The 17,640-nt window shown below is 47.2% G+C and overlaps 1 protein-coding gene across 4 annotated transcripts; it reads right to left on the bottom strand.

The window, feature by feature from the left end:
- Nucleotides 1-746: 746 nt before the first annotated feature.
- SLC25A38 (solute carrier family 25 member 38) lies at nt 747-16,679 on the bottom strand. Of its 4 annotated transcripts, none has more exons than XM_068982363.1 (7): nt 16,340-16,679; nt 7,264-7,385; nt 6,581-6,665; nt 5,707-5,886; nt 5,272-5,446; nt 3,317-3,483; nt 1,297-1,551 (listed from the first exon to the last, which is right to left on the bottom strand). In XM_068982363.1, exons 1-7 carry the CDS (start codon nt 16,406-16,408, stop codon nt 1,429-1,431), a joined length of 921 nt encoding a protein of 306 aa, XP_068838464.1. In that variant the 5' UTR covers nt 16,409-16,679; the 3' UTR covers nt 1,297-1,428. The 4 variants fall into 4 exon arrangements, with proteins under 4 accessions (XP_068838466.1, XP_068838464.1, XP_068838465.1 ...); XM_068982364.1 differs by having other exon boundaries at nt 5,278-5,446; XM_068982365.1 differs by lacking the exon at nt 3,317-3,483 and having other exon boundaries at nt 747-1,551; nt 5,278-5,446.
- Nucleotides 16,680-17,640: the final 961 nt, after the last annotated feature.

The following is a 17,640-nucleotide window of genomic DNA, read 5'->3' as shown; positions in this document are numbered from 1 at the left end:
TAAAATATAAACTTAAACTCAGAAATCCAGACAGAAAGATACATGGGGGAGAAAGCACTGTGAAGACAGACCAAAATTGGAGTGATGAAAGCCAAGAACGGCCAGTAACCACCAGAAACCATAAGAGTAATACCACCAGTAACACCACTCCGAGGCATGTACACGAGGGAAATGAAAATATATATCCACATAAGTGATTCATACAGGAATGTTCACAGTAGCATTATTCCTAAGTGCCAAAAAGTGTTCACAATTCACATTCATCAACTGATGAGTGGATAAATAAAACAGGCACATAATATTTGGCCATAAAAAGAATAAAGTATTGAAGATGCCACATCATAGATGAACTTCCAAAATGTTATGCTAAGTGAAAGAAGCCAGACACAAGAGACTACATTGTATTAGTCCCCTTATAGGAGGTGCATAGAAAAGGCAGATTTATGGACAGAAAGCAGATCAGTGGCTGCTGGGCTTGCAATGAGGGTTCATCGTAAATAAGAGCTCTTACTGGAGGTGTGAATGTGTTCTAAAACTGATTTGTGCTGATGGCGGCACCAGACAGTAAAGTTACTTTAAAAAATCACAGAATTGTGTATTTGGAATGGGCAGATCATATAACATATAAAGTAAAGCTATTTTAAACAATTTTAAGCTTGAGGACCTATACAGATCAAGTGTTAGCCACCTTATTTTGTCACTGTAGGATGGACTCATGGCACTTGAGGTTTTCCAATGATAAAGTGCTTCACTTTATTTATCCCAACTTTAGCTGCAGAAAAATGCCAGATCAACTTGGGAGTTGAAACCGTGCACGGGCTGAGACCAAAAAGTATTACTTGGACACTTAGAGGCTAGGAAGCTACTTCCCTTCCCTGCTTCCCTGGAGCCTCTTAGAAATTAACAAGGAATCAGTTAAGTCATGACGTCTTTTCTTCTTCATTCTAACATCACCTCAGAGGGAGACTTCAGCCTGATGAGTGTGACTCCTCGCTTGGCAGATCCAGTCTCGCTGCTGGAACTCCTCAGACACGAGGGACAGCTCACAGCATCTCTAGGGTTGTGATTTCTTGCCCAGGAGCAGATCCAAGGAGGCGGCATGGTGTAGTGGGTGGCTGAGCGGGACCACCGACAGCACTCTCTGGAAATGCCCTTTCACATGGCCTTGTAAGGTAGGCAGACCCTTTTCCTGACTCCCCACCGTGCTCTATCAGGGACTCCTCTTCTGGGAGGTTCAGAAGGCTTAAGTCGGGTCCACCTATTTGAGTTGGGCCCACCTATTCTCTTCTTGAACTGAGTAACTGAAGGCGATGTGTCTGCCAGGCTCTCCTGCTAGGACTTCATCCGACTCCAGCGTGGTGAGATGAAGCGGCCCTTGGCAGAAACCAAGCAGGGCAACAGGTCCCGTCTTTGCCCGGTCCCCCTGGGTCAGGACTTCAGGCCCATCTTGGCCATCATCTCTTCGTAGACTGTCCACGCCATGGCTGCCATCAGGGTTCTGCGGAGGGCCCGGGGGACGCTGCCTTGGAAGAAGCCACGCAGCCCATAGTCCTAGGAGGGAAAATGGAAGCCCAAACGCTGGAATTAAAGCAGCAATACAGTTACACACCTGCCATCAGAGTGAGGATGTCCCTCTGCGTTACTCCATTCTTAAGTCTTACGTTATAGACTTTTACAAACACCATTAAAACTATGAATACTGGGTCCAAAGGGACGAATTGAAAAAAAAAAATTTTGTTTGCGTTGTTGCTAAGCTTTGTATGTTTTAGGCGTGCTCTATCCAGGGGACTTTATTGCTCAGATGAAAATCTGCTGGAGGCTTACTCTATATAGTGTGCAACATGTACAGTACACAGAAGCTAGAAGGCCCGAGCAGCAGCTGAAATGCAGACCAAAGTCTCTCTGCCAAGCCCTGGGCCCCAACTCCAGGCTGAAGGAAAAGGTACCTTCTTGGCAATCCCTCTGCCTGGAGGGAGAACCCTTTTTATTTTTATTTTTTAAACTCACTACATGTTCTTGGTGGCCCTAAATAAGAATTAAAGACGAAACACCTCATCATCTGGATTGTTCTTCCCTACTGTTATCAGTCCTTCCATTTTCACATGGAAGATATATGGAGACTCTATTTTCAAACTTCATGGCTTCAGGTATCACAAATAAGAAAGCAAGCAACCTACGCAGTGTGAGAAATATGATCAGATTCACAAACACTGCTTCTATCTAGGGTAAGACAAATAAGTGCTGGCAGATGCTAACATGTTTCTTCTGCTACGAGGAAAAACGAAGAAGTACAGAAAAATCTAAAGATCTAGGTGACAGATTTACCTTGAAAGAGAATATCTGATAATCGAACATGTTCCCAAAGGGCCAACTCAGTGGCTTTTAAATAGTATTAGTGTACTTGACATCTACTTTACTTTTTATCTTCAATACACCTGTACCTTTGTACTAGCACAAACTCCTAGAAACAAAACAATGTGCCTGTGGTTTTTCTGACTACATTTCCTCCTAGATCCTTGATTCAGAGAAGGAAATGGCAACCCATTCCAGTATTCTTGCCTGGAGAATCCCGTGGACAGAGGAACCTGGTGGGCTTCTGTCCATGGGGTCGAACAGAGTCGGACACAACTGAAGTGAGTTAGCATGCATGCATGCATCGGAGAAGGAAATGGCAACCCACTCCAGTGTTCTTGCCTGGAGAATCCTAGGGATGGAGGAGCCTGGTAGGCTGCCGTCTATGGGGTTGCACAGAGTCAGACATGACTGAAGCAACTTAGCAGCAGCAGCAGCAGCAGGTCCTTGAGTAGGTTAATGAGTCCTCCCAGAACTCCTGACTCAGGAGGTCTGGGGTAGAGCCCAACAATACGCACATTTAACAAATATCACAGGTTGTCCTAATGTTGGGCACCCCCTCCCTAAACAAACAAAACCCAAAAAACAAAAAGACCCCCACAACCATAGTGTTTTAGCAGTGATTCTCAACCTTGGCAACACATTGGAATCACTAAGGAACTTAAAATACTGATGCCAGGGTTTCATGTCTTCCAGAGAGCTGAAGTTATGCCCTGGGAATGGAGATTTTTAACAGCTCCCCAGGTGATCTACCAGTAAAGGACAGCTACTGCCTTAGAAAGAGAGAGAGCTTTAACCACAATACAAACCAATATGTATTCTAAAGCCTCACTTTTTTTTTTTTTGGTTGTGCCACAAGGCATGGAAGATCTTAGTTCACTGACCAGGGATCAAACCCATGTCCCCTGCAGTAAAGTGCGTAGTCCTAACCACTGGACCGCTAGGGAATTCCCTAAAGCCTTACTTTGAAAATGAGCGTGACTGACTGGCCAATCCACCGAAATTTCACTGGGGAGAGCTGCATGTGAGTTTTGATCACATCTGCAGGTTGAGTTACCAGCGAGGCCAGAATCCCAGCAAATATCCCACAGCTGAAATTCACAACGGGAACAAGGACTGCATCCAACTGGTCTGAAAGAGGACAAAGGCAGCCTTTGGTTATAAATAAATCTCATGTCTACCAGATAAATATCAGTGCCAAATTGCCACTAATTCTTCCTGAAAGCCAGAAGGGTCTGGGTATTCAAACAAAGCTAGGAATTCAAAATCTAAACTAATCAATGTAAACAGAAAAATGGAACTAAAAGTTTACCTTTTTACAGTCATCAGCATAATAATTCAGGCAAAAGTCATTAACTGATGCTAAAATATATGGATGAAATAACAGGACGTTTTACATAGATTCAAAGTATCACCCCACAGAGATACTTAGAAATGACAAAAGAACAAATAACTGAGTTTTCACTGGAGACATTCTTTTTATCCAAGCAATAAAGAGTTAATATCACCCACAGCGGGTCAAAAGGTGACATGAGCTTCCTGACATCACACAATGAAGACACAACCTGTTATATGCTTCTTTTGCTGAAAAGGTAGAGCATAAATGAACCTAGCTGCAAAGAATCATCAGATAAACCCAGGCTGAGGTTATATAACTGGCTTATACACTTGAAAATAAAAAATAAAAATGGCCACAAAATACATTATTGGAAAAATTGGAGAAATTAAGACTATAGATTGGACTATAGATACAAGAAGTGTATCTATGTAAAATTTCCTAAATATAAGATGCTTATTAAGAATGCTCTTATTCTCAGGAAATACACACTGATGTATTTAAGAGTAAAGAGTTGCATCATGCCTACAACTTACTCCTAAATGGTTTGGAGAAAATAATTATACATATAGAAAGAGAATAATACAGGGCTATGGCGTTATATGTACTATTCTTATGGCTTTTTTGTTAAGCGTAGAATGATTTCTAAATACCAAATTAAAAAAAAATTCTTTAGGATGAATGAAGAAGTTAAAAACATATATCCAAGCTCCCTTATTGCCTTAACCTTCTACTGCAAAGGCTGTGACCTGCAATGTCACAACTCCTGGTACTTGGGGCGAAGCAGCAAATCTCCTAAAGCACCCCAACTGACAACATGGTCATGAGGGTGGCATTCTGGCTTTCCCAATTAAATGACCTCGGCTGCAATTCCTTGCTCAGATTATCCACAGACACCTGACCGAACGCTGGTTCACTCTACAGGATGTGTGTGTGTGTGTGTGTGACTATCAGTGTGTGACTCTGCCTGGGCGAACATTTACTGATTGTTGATTTTGCCCAAGTCTTGCAACATGAGCTTACTAGTAGGGTGGGCCTGCTAGAATGCAGGAGGTTTGGCAGCCTTCTCTCCATCCAAACAGAGGGCTCTCGTCGTTAACTGAGGGCATTGCAGGTAAATGAAAATAAAATTTTTCTTCTAGGTCTGAACCCACTAGGTTTCCCAAATTTGTCTGTTAAGAATCATAAGTGCTTCTTGAAAAATACAGTTTCCCAGTTCTTACCCCAAAGCTTCTGATTTAAGACTGCTTGGGTAGGACCCAGAAATCTGAAGATCAGGCAAATGTGGGAAGTATTGTTGCATGGCCTATGCAAAACGTGGTTTATTCCACCCCCACGCCTGACTCAGGAATTACATACTATCAGTACTCTTCCTTAAGAAGCTATAAAATCAAAAGGGCAAGGACTGTAACTGCATCCCAGCATGGGGCTCCATACCTGACACAGTGCAGATATGGCTCAGTTTTTAAAACTAGGCTAAGAATCCAGAGCTGCTAAGAACAACAAATAGTCTCCTATCTCAGAGAAAGCGGTGAGGATGTGATCCCTTGAGGGATCTCTCTTCCCACCACACCTTCCCTTACCCGTACCGTGAAGCACAACGTTTTTGGTCTGGCTGTAAAACATCAGGTAGATTCCGGAAAAGGGGGCATCGCGAAGGAGTGTTGCTGTCAGGCCACTGAAGAGGCCCCGGAACCCTTCGCTGTGACAGATGCTCCTCAAGGCGGAGTAGATGCTCTGGTAGCCATACCGCCCACTCTACGAAGGAAGCACAGAACCCGTGGCTGCCTCGGGGGCCCTGGGGCTGCGCACTGAACCGAGCTATCCTCAGGCTGCATGACCGGGGCCCTGGGGGCTCTGGTTCCCACGTGCTTGGCCTGACTACACAGATGGGTTCTCTGAGCACACTGACCTCTGTGTCGGGTCATAACGCAGGAGGTGGCGTCAGTGGGCACCTGACTCAGGAAGCCCAGTGCGTCTGTCTGCCCTCTCCCAGGCCGTGAGGCTGTCCCACTCACCTCGTACCGTGTCTTGATCACAGTGATGGGTGACATGCAGACCCCTGCAACCGAGCGGGAGCCCGCCCCCAGTATGACTGACTCCAGGGCGGTGGGGGGATGGCCTCGCAGGAAGTACTGCTTCAGAGAGTAGAGGGTGCCAAAGTAGATGCCAACGCCAGGGACACACCTCACGATGGACTGCAGGAAAAGTCGGAGGGAGGACAGCGATCAAAGACCACCACAGGTGGATTTCCCCAAAGGAGACCCAGGATTGGCACACAAGGAGTTGATTTAAGGTGTGGAGGGAACACCAATGGGAGAGTGGGGACATGAGACGGGAGAGACGGTGGCCGATAAAGGGCATATCGTCTCATCAGTGTTCACCATGGGCAATGGAATCCCTCCGGGGAACTCTGGGAATCGGCGTGGACATGCCTTGGTTACCCTGCCACCTGAGGAGGGATGGGGGTTCTAAACATCAGGTCTCATCTTTCACTGGTTAAGAGCTGCTAAGGTTGGGGTGAGAGTGAATTCCCTGGCTTTTCCAGCAAAATGACTTCTGAAGGCCAGAAAAAGTCTTCCAGGTAGGGAAATGCAGGTAGGAGGCATGGGAGGAAGGGGCGGGGAGTGGCGGGGAGGACCTGCTGACAGGTGGGGCGCCGGATGCCTCTGCTCTAGGACTCGGTGCTGCTAAGAAGCCGTGCCCAGGGCACACACGGGTGACGTCCCCCCGGGCCCTCAAGCGGAAGCCAGAGAGAGTGACGGGCAGGGGGACAACAGAGGCCTGCTCAGTCTCCAACCCGCATGCACTCTTAAAAGCAAGGATGTGTGAGGTGGATGAGAAATGGCTGGTGAGTAAAGAAAGGGGTGCAAGACCCAAAAGGCAGCTTACGGGAGACATCCCTTTCCAGAGGCCCAGCAGACTCTCCGTGCGAACCACAGTCAGGAGCAGAGCCAACATGCCAACACGTCTGGACCTGAAGGCAGACCAGATAGAGAAGGAAGGAGAAATCACTGAGACTACGTCCTTGTGAAAGGACTCCCCACTCAAAGACTTCTCTGTATGGCCTCTTTTCTACAACACTTCACGATCTCTGCTAGGCATCTGGGAGTTACTGAGTTCCTATGCATTCACAGTGTGGCAGGTCAGTGATTCTTGGTTCATTCAGGCTGCAAGCAATGGGATAACTACTCATTTTCCATACATTTCACACACTTCCCACAGTGCTGAGTCCAATAAGGGGGCTCACAAGAGGCACTCAATACTTCCCTTATTTCCAGAAAACTACCCCTTGCTTGCGCCAGGCAGCACAGTCATGACATTACAGACCAGCAGAGTAGAATGCGAACGTCACCAAGGCAGATGCCAGGAAGCAACTGAGCAAAGGACCCCGTTTAATTAAGAGAAACGTCAAACACAAAAGAGTATACACAAAACACAGGAGAGCTGCGCCTGGTCTGTGTTTCTCTTCGATCACCCCAGAGAATGGAAGGTGACTGAACACAGAAAGGGTGCTCCCGCTGAAACCAGCTCCTCAGTGAAATGGGGGTGGGCGGGTGGGCAGCAGGCCTTACCCATGGGCCGAGGGTTGGAGGGTCTGCAGGCGGGTTTTGAGGAGATCCAGGGGTTGGAAGAGGACGGTAGAGCAGGTCCCACTGATGGAGCCGCACAAGAAAGCTTTGACCACTGGCTGCAACTGCAGGGCGAGACAGCACGGTGTCATCAGCTTTGTCCCACCACTCACCACACCTGGACCAGCCAGTTCTTCCTAAGGGTTGCTTAGAAACTCACCTGGGGGTGCCCTGTATTAGTAATAGCTTCTGACTTTAGAGAAGGGCAAAATGTAGTCAGGGATGAACAGCGTTAGAATGTTGTTGAGAACATTGTACACTCCAAGAAGTAGCTCTCTTGTCTTACTGATAACAACTTTAGTAATCACTGATTATTAAAAACTTACGGGTAGGGCTTCCCTGGCGGCTCAGTGGTAAAGAATCTGCCTGCCAGTGCAGGAGACATGCATTCAATCCCTGGCCCAGGAAGATCCCACATCCCTAGAAGCAAGGAGGTACGCAGCCCGTGTGCTGCAGCTACTGAAGCGCAAGCGGCCTAGAGGGAACCCATGGCAGTGAGACGCCTTCTCATCGCAACTGGAGACAGCCTCCTCTTGCTGCAACCACAGAAAAGTCCCAAGTGCGGCAACAAAGACCAGCACTACCAAAATTTAATAAATACAGTCTAAAAAAAATTACGGATAACTTCTCTCCTACTGAGCAACATGGCTATTTCCATCTGTGAATTATGCCACTGACCACACCTCCCTAATTGTCCTGAACATAAGTTATTGGCCAACTTCTTCTCGTGACAAAAGCAAAATCAATTGAGCAGTATGTTTTAACCCTGGACTGCTGGTTTCAGGTTCCCCAGGTTGTGAAACTGGTAGATTATTTACAGGAGTAAGACAAAGGAAGTGAGACCGTAAGTGAGCTGATGCACTGAGAAACGTTATGTGCCACTTCCTGTAAAAGTCATGCATTTCTTTAATCTAAAACTTTCCCTCTGTTGTACACCCATTCATCTCACCGGGACCGAAGCAGACCGCAGGTGCACCACAGGCCGCAGCCACTCCTGGGTTTGCTGGCAGTCCTATATATTGGGACAGTCACAGTTCAGTTCAGTCGCTCAGTCGTGTCCAATTCTTTGCGGATCCATGGACTGTAGCATGCCAGGCTTCCCTGTCTATCACCAACTCTCAAAGCGTGCTCAAACTCATTTCCATTGAGTCGGTGATACCATCAAACCATCTCATCCTCTGCCGTCGTCCCCTTCTCCTCCTGCCCTCAATCTTTCCCAGCATCAGGGTCTTTTCAAATGAGTCAGTTCTTTGCATCAGGTGGTCAAAGTATTGGAGCTTCACTTTCACCATCAGTCCTTCCAAGGAATATTCAGGACTGATTTCCTTTAGGATGGACTGGTTGTATCTCCTTACAGTCCAAGGGACTCTCAAGAGTCTTCTCCAACACCACAGTTCAAAAGCATCAATTATTTGGTGCTCAGCTTTCTTTATAGTCCAACTCTCACATCCATACATGACCACTGGAAAAATTACAGCTTTGACTAGACAAACCTTTGCTGGCAAAGTAATGTCTGTTTTTTAATATGCTGTCTAGGTTGGTCACAGCTTTTCTTCCAAGGAGCAAGTGTCACTGTTTCCATTGTTTCCCCATCTATTTGCCATGAAGTGATGGGACTGGATGCCATGATCTTCACTTTTTTGAATGCTGAGTTTTAAGCCAGCTTTTTCACTCTCCTCTTTCACTTTCATCAAGAGGCTCTTTAGTTTTTCTTCACTTTCTGCCATAAGGGTGGTGTCTTCTGCATATCTGAGGTTATTGATATTTCTCCCGGCAATCTTGATTCCAGCTTGTGCTTCATCCAGCCTGGCATTTCACATGATGTACTCTGAATATGTTAGGGGAAGCACACTGACTGAAATCGCCCACCCTGGCCAGGCACCATAGTAACCATCTGCATGAGTTGTTTTATGACAGGAGATCCTGGTAAGGAAAACGGAACTAATAAGCCACCACCAACCGGAAGAGTTCGGGAAAGGTCAAAAGGAGACCCCACGTGTCTGTCCACTTCCCAGAATCACTCTTGCTAGCATCCATCTTGGCTGAGCGATGCGTGCGCCACCAGGAAAGACTCTGAATTAGAATGATTGGTCAAAGACCACCCGGAAACTAATTCCTCACCATAAAACCCAAGACTGCGAGCCACGCGGCAGAGCAGTTCTCCTGGGTTCCCTTACCCTACTGCTCTCCACTCGGGTGCCCTTTCCCAATAAAATCTCTTGCTTTGTCAGCACATGTGTCTCCTCGGACAATTCTTTTCCGAGTGTTAGTCAAGGGCCCAGTTTCGGGTCCTGGAAGGGATCCGCCTTCCTGCAACAAATGGCAACTCTGGTGGGGACTCTTCTTCACTGAGACTGACATCCTGACCACTCGGGGTACTCAGGGGCCAGCTTGCCTGCCAATGGACCAGACCCAGAGGCCACAACTGGGACCCTTTTGTCCCTGGTCTCCTCCTGACGCAGACAACTGCCCAGAGTGCCCTGGCCGGTAAGGAACAAGAGACTTTATTGACCTCTCTCTTCCCTCTCTCTCCCCTCTCCTTAACCCTTCGTATCCTTCCCTGTTTTTCTAGTCCCCCGTCCTGGACGCAGGAATCTGGTTGAAGAGCCCTCAGCCTGAGCTGACGATTGGAGACTCATCACCTCCTCTTGCAGAGAACTCGAATTATTTCTGGTAGGGCCGAGTTCCAGTCCTCGCTTCTCTGGAGGTCCCGGGTAAACTCCCATAACGCCTGGGTATCTGCAGGTGGCAGGAGACGTCTGTAAGGCCACCCCTTTTGACCCCCTCTCCCGCCTCCTCCCCCTTCTTCTTTCAACCTGGCTCCTTTTCCTCCCTTTGAAATCTTTGAAGACCTGAGATATTTTCCTTTACTCTGTTAGTACTTGGATCTGCAGTTCTGTGTCTCTATAGGAGGCTTTCTGAGAGGCTGTATTCTTGTATTTAAGGGAGTGTCTGAGGAGGACTGCCAGGTTTATATGTGTGTGCTTTAACTCTGTTCTGTGTTGTGATTTTTGATGGCCATTTTGCTTTGTCTGGCCACCATTTGGTTTAGACCTGCCGCCACTGTGTTAGAACTTGATTTTCTTTCCCTGTGCCTTGAGACCAGGGCTCTCAGGAACACTTATCTAGACCATCTCTAACTCCTGAGACTGAGGGGAAAGGGGGAAAAAAGCCTTTGAAATTTTTATTTATTTCAACTGTTTTTTTATAAACTAGTAAATTTTATATTGTAATATCTAATTCATGACTAAACTTCGAAAATGAAGCTAGATCTTGCACTGTCTGTCTAAATATGTCTTGGTATGTCTTTGTCTCTGGGCAATATTTTTGAGGTTACTTTGTAAATGAGCTCTATTTAATTATATTCAACACATGTAAGTTGAATAAGCAGGGTGACAATATACAGCCTTGACATATTCCGTTCCCAATTTGGAACCAGTCTGTTGTTCCATGTCCGATTGTAACTGCTGTCTTCTGACCTCCATACAGACTTCTCAGGAGGCAGATAAGGTGGTCTAATGGTAGTCCCATCTCTTTAAGAATTTTCCACAGTTTGTTGTGATCCACACAGTCAAAGGCTTTGGCATAGTCAATAAAGCAGATGTTTTTCTGGAACTCCCTTGTTTTTTTAATGAATCAACGGATGTTGGCAATTTGATCTCTGGTTCCTCTGCCTTTTCTAAATCCAGCTTCAACATCTGGAATTTCACAGTTCTGGGAGAGTCACGCACACTGGCTAACCTACAGGCAGCATTCAGAAGGGCAGTACTGCTTGGTAGACTAACTGCACTTTCCCAAGTGCCCTCCAGGGCCTCACAGCATGCCCTGGAGTCCAGACACACTCAAGTGGTTGTGCAAACACACTTTTAAAAATTCAAGCAGGAGAGAAAAGTCTTCTTTTCCGTAGGAGACACTGGGCAAACTCCATCCAAAGATCTTCTCTCCTCATTAAATGGCAATTGCACTATTATTTTGTAATACATAGCATACTGTCATCCTAAAATGCTATTAAGATGAAGTTGCTTGTTACCTACAGTACATAACTACCTACCTAGAACCAAAATGTTTGTAATCTGTGGTATTTGTTTCACAGAGAAAAGAGGTAATTCCATGTTCCACCAAACCAGCAATTATCAACTAATAACTGGAATTCCTTAAAGGTCTAAGTAAGTTCAGATAATAAATACTGGCGCTTACAGCCACATTCAAATTGCTTTCCAAGCAGAGGTCAGATCGTAAGCACGGCCAAGTCACGTGGGCGCTCCATCAGCTGCATGCTAACCGGCACTCCCACGAGCTTTGTTTCTCAGGCTCATCGGAGACTTTGGGCTCGCAGCGAGGGCCTCCTGCCTGCACACTCTGCCTTTTACTCTGGCTGACTCCTTTGCCTGGAACAGCTTGAAAGCCCCCATCTTTCCAGCCTGAGGCCAGATCATCTCCACTCCCTCTTCACCAGTCACCCCTCACGTTCCCCCAGTTTGCCATCCGGCTAAAGCCCCTCCGCTAAAGCTGCCTCACCGAGGACCCGAGCAGCCCGGGACCCCTTTCCCGTGCCCTTCTCTTACCTGGCCTCCCTGGTGCATTTGGAACGCCTGCTGATGGCCGCCCCCCTCTGGCTTCTCTCTCCCCTTCTGAGCCTCCTTTCCCCAGCACACAGATGTTGCTGTTCCTCTTATCTCCCCGTAGCTGCCCCTCGCAGGGCACCCTTATCCCCAGACCACACCTCGCTTCACATGCTCATGCCAGCAACGCCCACATCTCCAGCCCAGTTCAGCCCGCACTCCCCGTATCTCCCCTCAGATGGCCTGCAGACATCTCAAGCTCAACATCCCCAAATGGAAACTCGGTCCCCAGTTCTTCAGATGCCTGCCTCTCCTTCAGTCCACACTGAGATGTTCCAGCAGGACATTCAGGAGACGAGGAAGATGCCTTGGTCTACCTACCATTTCACGACCAACTCCTGCCGCTGACCCCTTTCCTCCCACAGCCTGCCCCCCACTGATCCAAGTAACCTCCCTGTGAGTCTCCAGCCTCAGCAGTGCCAAGCCCACGGAGCAGCCTGGGGTGAGGCATCCATATGAACCGCCTCGAAATCTCACAGCACTCTCATGAGCTAGGTGTTCAAACCCACGGTGGTCCCCCTCAGGACTGATCGCAAAGCCTGGTCCACATCAGGGGCTCGGTAGTCAAGAATGAAGGAATCACATCATCTAACAGGAAATCTGAATTTGGTAATAAGGAGTTCGTGATCTGGGCCACAGTCAGCTCCTGGTCTTGTTTTTGTTGACTGTATAGAGCTTCTCCATCTTTGGCTGCAAAGAATATAATCAATCTGATTTCGGTGTTGACCATCTGGTGATGTCCATGTGTAGAGTCTTCTCTTGTGTTGTTCGAAGAAGGTGTTTGCTATGCCCAGTGCATTTTCTTGGCAAAATTCTATTAGTCTTTGCCCTGCTTCATTCCGCATTCCAAGGCCAAATTTGCCTGTCACTCCAGGTGTTTCTTGACTTCCTACTTTTGCATTCCAGTTCCCTATAATGAAAAGGACATCTTTTTTGGGTGTTAGTTCTAAAAGGTCTTGTAGGTCTTCATAAAGCCGTTCAACTTCAGCTTCTTCAGCATTACTGGTTGGGGCATAGACTTGGATGACTGTGATATTGAATGGTTTGCCTTGGAGACGAACATTCTGTCGTTTTTGAGATTGCATCCAAGTGTTGCATTTTGGACTGTTTTGTTGACCGTGATGGCTACTCCATTTCTTCTGAGGGATTCCTGCCTGCAGTAGTAGATATAATGGTCATCTGAGTTAAATTCACCCAATCCAGTCCATTTTAGTTCACTGATTCCTAGAATGTCGACATTCACTCTTGCCATCTCTTGTTTGACCACTTCCAATTTGCCTTGATTCATGGACTTGACATTCCAGGTTCCTATGAAAAACTCGGCAGTGGCCACAGGACTGGAAAATGTCAGTTTTCATTCAAATCCCAAAGAAAGGCAATGCCAAAGAATGCTCAAACTACCGCACAATTGCACTCATCTCACATGCTAGTAAAGTAATGCTCAAAATTCTCCAAGCCAGGCTTCAGCAATACGTGAACCATGAACTTCCATATGCTCAAGCTGGTTTTAGAAAAGGCAGAGGAACCAGAGATCAAATTGCCAACATCCACTGGATCATGCAAAAAGCAAGAGAGTTCCAGAAAAACATCTATTTCTGCTTGATTGACTATGCCAAAGCCTTTGACTGTGTGGATCACAATCAACTGTGGAAAATTCTTCAAGAGATGGGAATACCAGACCACCTGACCTGCCTCTTGAGAAACCTGTATGCAGGTCAGGAAGCAACAGTTCGAACTGGACATGGAACAACAGACTGGTTCCAAATAGGAAAAGGACTACGTCAAGGCTGTATATTGTCACCCTGCTTATTTAACTTACATGCAGAGTACATCATAAGAAACGCTGGACTCGAAGAAGCACAAGCTGGAATCAAGATTGCCGGGAGAAATATCAATAACCTCAGATATGCAGATGACACCACCCTTATGGCAGAAAGTGAAGAGGAACTAAAAAGCCTCTTGATAAAGTGAAAGAAGAGAGTGAAAAAGATGGCTTAAAGCTCAACATTCAGAAAACAAAGATCATGGCATCCGGTCCCATCACTTCATGGGAAATAGATGGGGAACAGTGGAAACAGTGTCAGACTTTATTTTTCTGGGCTCCAAAATCACTGCAGATGGTGACTGCAGCCATGAAATTAAAAGACGCTTACTCCTTGGAAGAAAAGTTATGACCAACCTAGATAGTATATTCAAAAGCAGAGACATTACTTTGCCAACAAAGGTCCGTCTAGTCAAGGCTATGGTTTTTCCTGTGGTCATGTATGGACGTGAGAGTTGGACTGTGAAGAAGGCTGAGCGCTGAAGAATTGATGTTTTTGACCTGTGGTGTTGGAGAAGACTCTTGAGAGTCCCTTGGACTGCAAGGAGATCCAACCAATCCATTCTGAAGGAGATCAGTCCTGGGTGTTCTTTGGAAGGAATGATGCTAAAGCTGAAACTCCAGTACTTTGGCCACCTCATGCGAAGAGTTGACTCATTGGAAAAGACTCTGATGCCGGGAGGGATTGGGGGCAGGAGGAAAAGGGGACGACCCAGGATGAGATGGCTGGATGGCATCACTGACTCGATGGACATGGGTCTGAGTGAACTCTGGGAGTTGGTGATGGACAGGGAGGCCTGGCGTGCTGCGATTCATAGGGTTGCAAAGAGTTGGACACGACTGAGCGACTGAACTGAACAGGAAATCTGCACATGGCTCTCCCTTAACAACAATCCCACAGGATAAAGCTGAGTGGGCCCTGCAGGCCCCATCCCTGGGCAGCGGGATCACCCCAGGCACCCTCCAGCTCTTTGCTCCAGTAAGGCTGCAGGACCGACCTACAGTTACCACTTCTAAGCAGTTCTCTTTGGAGCTGCTTCCGCAGTGTTCTCATAGGTGTTGTCTGGAACTACCCCTCCCCTCTGGGCTTCCCAGGTGGCTCAGTGGTAGATAATCTGCCTGCCAATGCAGGAAATACAGGAGACTCCAGTTCGATCCCTGGGTCAGGAAGAACCCCTGGAGGACGAAATGGCAACCCACTCCAGTATTCCTGCCTGGAGAATTCCATGGACACAAGCCTGGCAGGCTACAGTCCATGGGGTAACAAAGAGTTGGACACGACTGAGCACACTCACATGTACCCTTTCCCCTCTCCCACAACACACTGTCCTCCACTACAAGAACATATCTCATAGCACAGTGCTTAGACATTTTACTGACTCAATAAATATTTGTTGAATACATCCATACATAGAGCCTATAACCTTTTAAACTAACTTTCCAAGTCTATTAGCATAGCTGCTGCTGCTGCTAAATCACTTCAGTCGTCTCTGACTCTGTGTGACCCCATAGACGGCAGCCCACCAGACTCCACAGAGCAGATGCTAAATATACACCAGCAGTATTGATTAACCTCGAGTTAAAAAAAAAAAGGCAACAAAATTGTTTCTAAAAAGTTCCACAAGCAAATCCTACTTCCCTTGACAAAACTAAATCCTAAAAAATTAAATCAGATCTCCAGGCCAGAGCTGGAGAACCCAGAAAGAAATCGGTAAGCACGTGATTAAAGATGTAAACTTAAAGCGGCCCCCGACTCCGCCTTTGTTAAAGATTAAAAACAAAAACAAAACACTGAAAAGAAAAAAAGTGCCCACAACCCCGCCTAGCGCCTGCCGCAGGTGAACCATAACCTTCAACTCCGGAGAAAGAGGCTTGCCACTGGCCCTCGCGAACTAAAGGAAGCCGCATTCCCGGCTCCACCCACCTCTAGTAGCGACTCTGCCAAACAGTCCTCCTCCGCCCGCCTTCCAGCCCCGCCTCCACCAATGGCAGGCCCCGCGGATGACCACGGCAGCCAATCCAGACGCTGGGGGCGTGACCTCATGGCGCCTGCAAACCACACCAGTTTCCCAGCAACTCCCTCTGGCCCAGACTGCCGGCCTTGTGTAGTCCTAATCTACCTTGCTTGAGCAAGGATCGCATTTCAGGCTTAGCTTCATTGCCGGGCTTTGCAACGGTCCAAATTATCTACCCAGGTGCCCTCTCATCTTTCAATCTAGGAAAACAACTCAAAGCAACTTCCCATAGCGCTCGCACGTCGTTACCTGCCGCAGGACACTCCCCATACGGCCCCCAAGGCCGCAGCAATCCCGCCGACCTCTATCCATATACTAACACAGATATGAGACCTTTGCTTGCCTGTCCAAGAGTTGCGCTGCCACTCCCCTCCTTCCTCCCTACCCTCCTTTTAATCCCTTAGTCAAACTCCCACCTCTGCCAGGTCCCCAACCCGTTATGAGCGCACCCCGGGTGCAAGAAACGTCCCCCAAGGGCCGCTGACCCTCGGCAACCTTCCGAATTCCCCTCCCCGAGCCTGCGACGCCGGAATGCCTGCCTTCCCTTCCCTGCAGTTTACCATAAGCGTTTCCACCCGGTCTCCGACATCTTGGTGCTGCAGCAGCGCCGGGCGTGACTTTTGAATCATTGGAGGGGAGGCCTGTGAATGCACCGGGCCCCGGGTGCCGTTGGTAGGAGCGCAGGCCCGGCACTGGCGATCCTGGAGGAAGACGACGCGACGGCGGTGGCCGGGAGACGCTTTCTACGGCAGGGCCTACTCTGCAGTCTACGCCGGTCGGGACCTGCGTGTCCACCGCCAGTGGGTGGCTCCGAGCGCCGCTTTTCACTTGCGCCGTAGACTCTTCGGCTTTGCTCCCCGGCCCATCCTGCCCAGTCAGGGGCTTCAGGACTTGAGGATGGTAGGATGTATCAGGGGGTGAAGAAAGCCGGAAGAACTAGCTAGAATGCCGGAATTTAGCTTCCGGGGTTGGATGCGCTTCGCGCGCTGGCGAGGATGTGCTCCTTAGTGCCTCCTGGTGGAGACGTCCGGGGCTGCAGGATCGGCGGCTTCCCTGCGCCCGGAGCTTCAAGGGAAGTCTGCAGTGCTGGATGCTTTCAGGTGCCACGTCTGTGCATAGTTACAGTCCAGACTTAACTCTGCCCGGTGCAGTGGCCAGTAGCCACTTGGGGCTACTGAGCACTCGAGAAGTGGCTAGTATGACTGAAGTCCAGACTTTTAAACTTGATTTAATTGTAATTCATTTGTATTAAAAACTGAAGCAGTGTGGAATATTTTTCCGTAACCATGACTTTATTGTTTTGGCATTTCCACATTTTCCTTTAAAAAATGCTGAGAGCTTGATGTCAGAAATGTGCTGTAAGTCATCCACACACAGTATTTTTTACATGGCAATAAGATAAAATAATTTCATAAACAATTTTTTTCATTTTTACCTGTTGAAATGATTTTTTTGGATGTATTAGGTAAAATAATTATTAAAATTAATTTTACCTCTTTTGCTTTTTTAATATGGCTACTAGAATACTTAAGATTACATTTGTTATCCTGTGATAAACCATAATGGAAAAGAATATATATATATATGTGTGTGTGTATAACTGAGTCACTTTGTTGTACAGCAGAAATTAACACAACATTGTAGATCAACTATACTTCAATTAAAGTTTTTTTTAATTACACTTGGGGCTTGAACTACTTTTCTATTGGACAGCACTGGTTTAGATGGTTAAGATTATGGTTCCTTCCTCTTATCTGGACCCTATCAATAACCTTCATTTTGGTCTCTCAACTTCCCATTATTCCTATCTGGCTGATTGGTGGAAAACTATTACTGCTAGAATCCTGACACTCTTTTTGGA

The sequence above is a fragment of the Capricornis sumatraensis genome, chromosome 10 (assembly GCF_032405125.1).
Source record: "Capricornis sumatraensis isolate serow.1 chromosome 10, serow.2, whole genome shotgun sequence".
Classification (NCBI taxonomy): Eukaryota; Metazoa; Chordata; class Mammalia; order Artiodactyla; family Bovidae; genus Capricornis; species Capricornis sumatraensis.
The sequence above is the reverse complement of the archived record's forward strand: the minus strand, read 5'-3'. Positions and strand labels throughout refer to the sequence as shown.

What these genes read in the sequence shown, in the direction of transcription:
- SLC25A38 (XM_068982363.1), bottom strand. Translation starts at nt 16,408, where the DNA reads ATGATTCAAAAGTCACGCCCGGCGCTGCTGCAGCACCAAGATGTCGGA. An exon ending in TCTGGAAAGGGATGTCTCCC is followed by an intron (nt 5,887 to 6,580) that starts GTAAGCTGCCTT and finishes CTTTTCCTGCAG; the next exon opens with TCCATCGTGAGGTGTGTCCC. An exon ending in CAGTCACGCTCATTTTCAAA is followed by an intron (nt 1,552 to 3,316) that starts GTAAGGCTTTAG and finishes TTTCCCTCCTAG; the next exon opens with GACTATGGGCTGCGTGGCTT.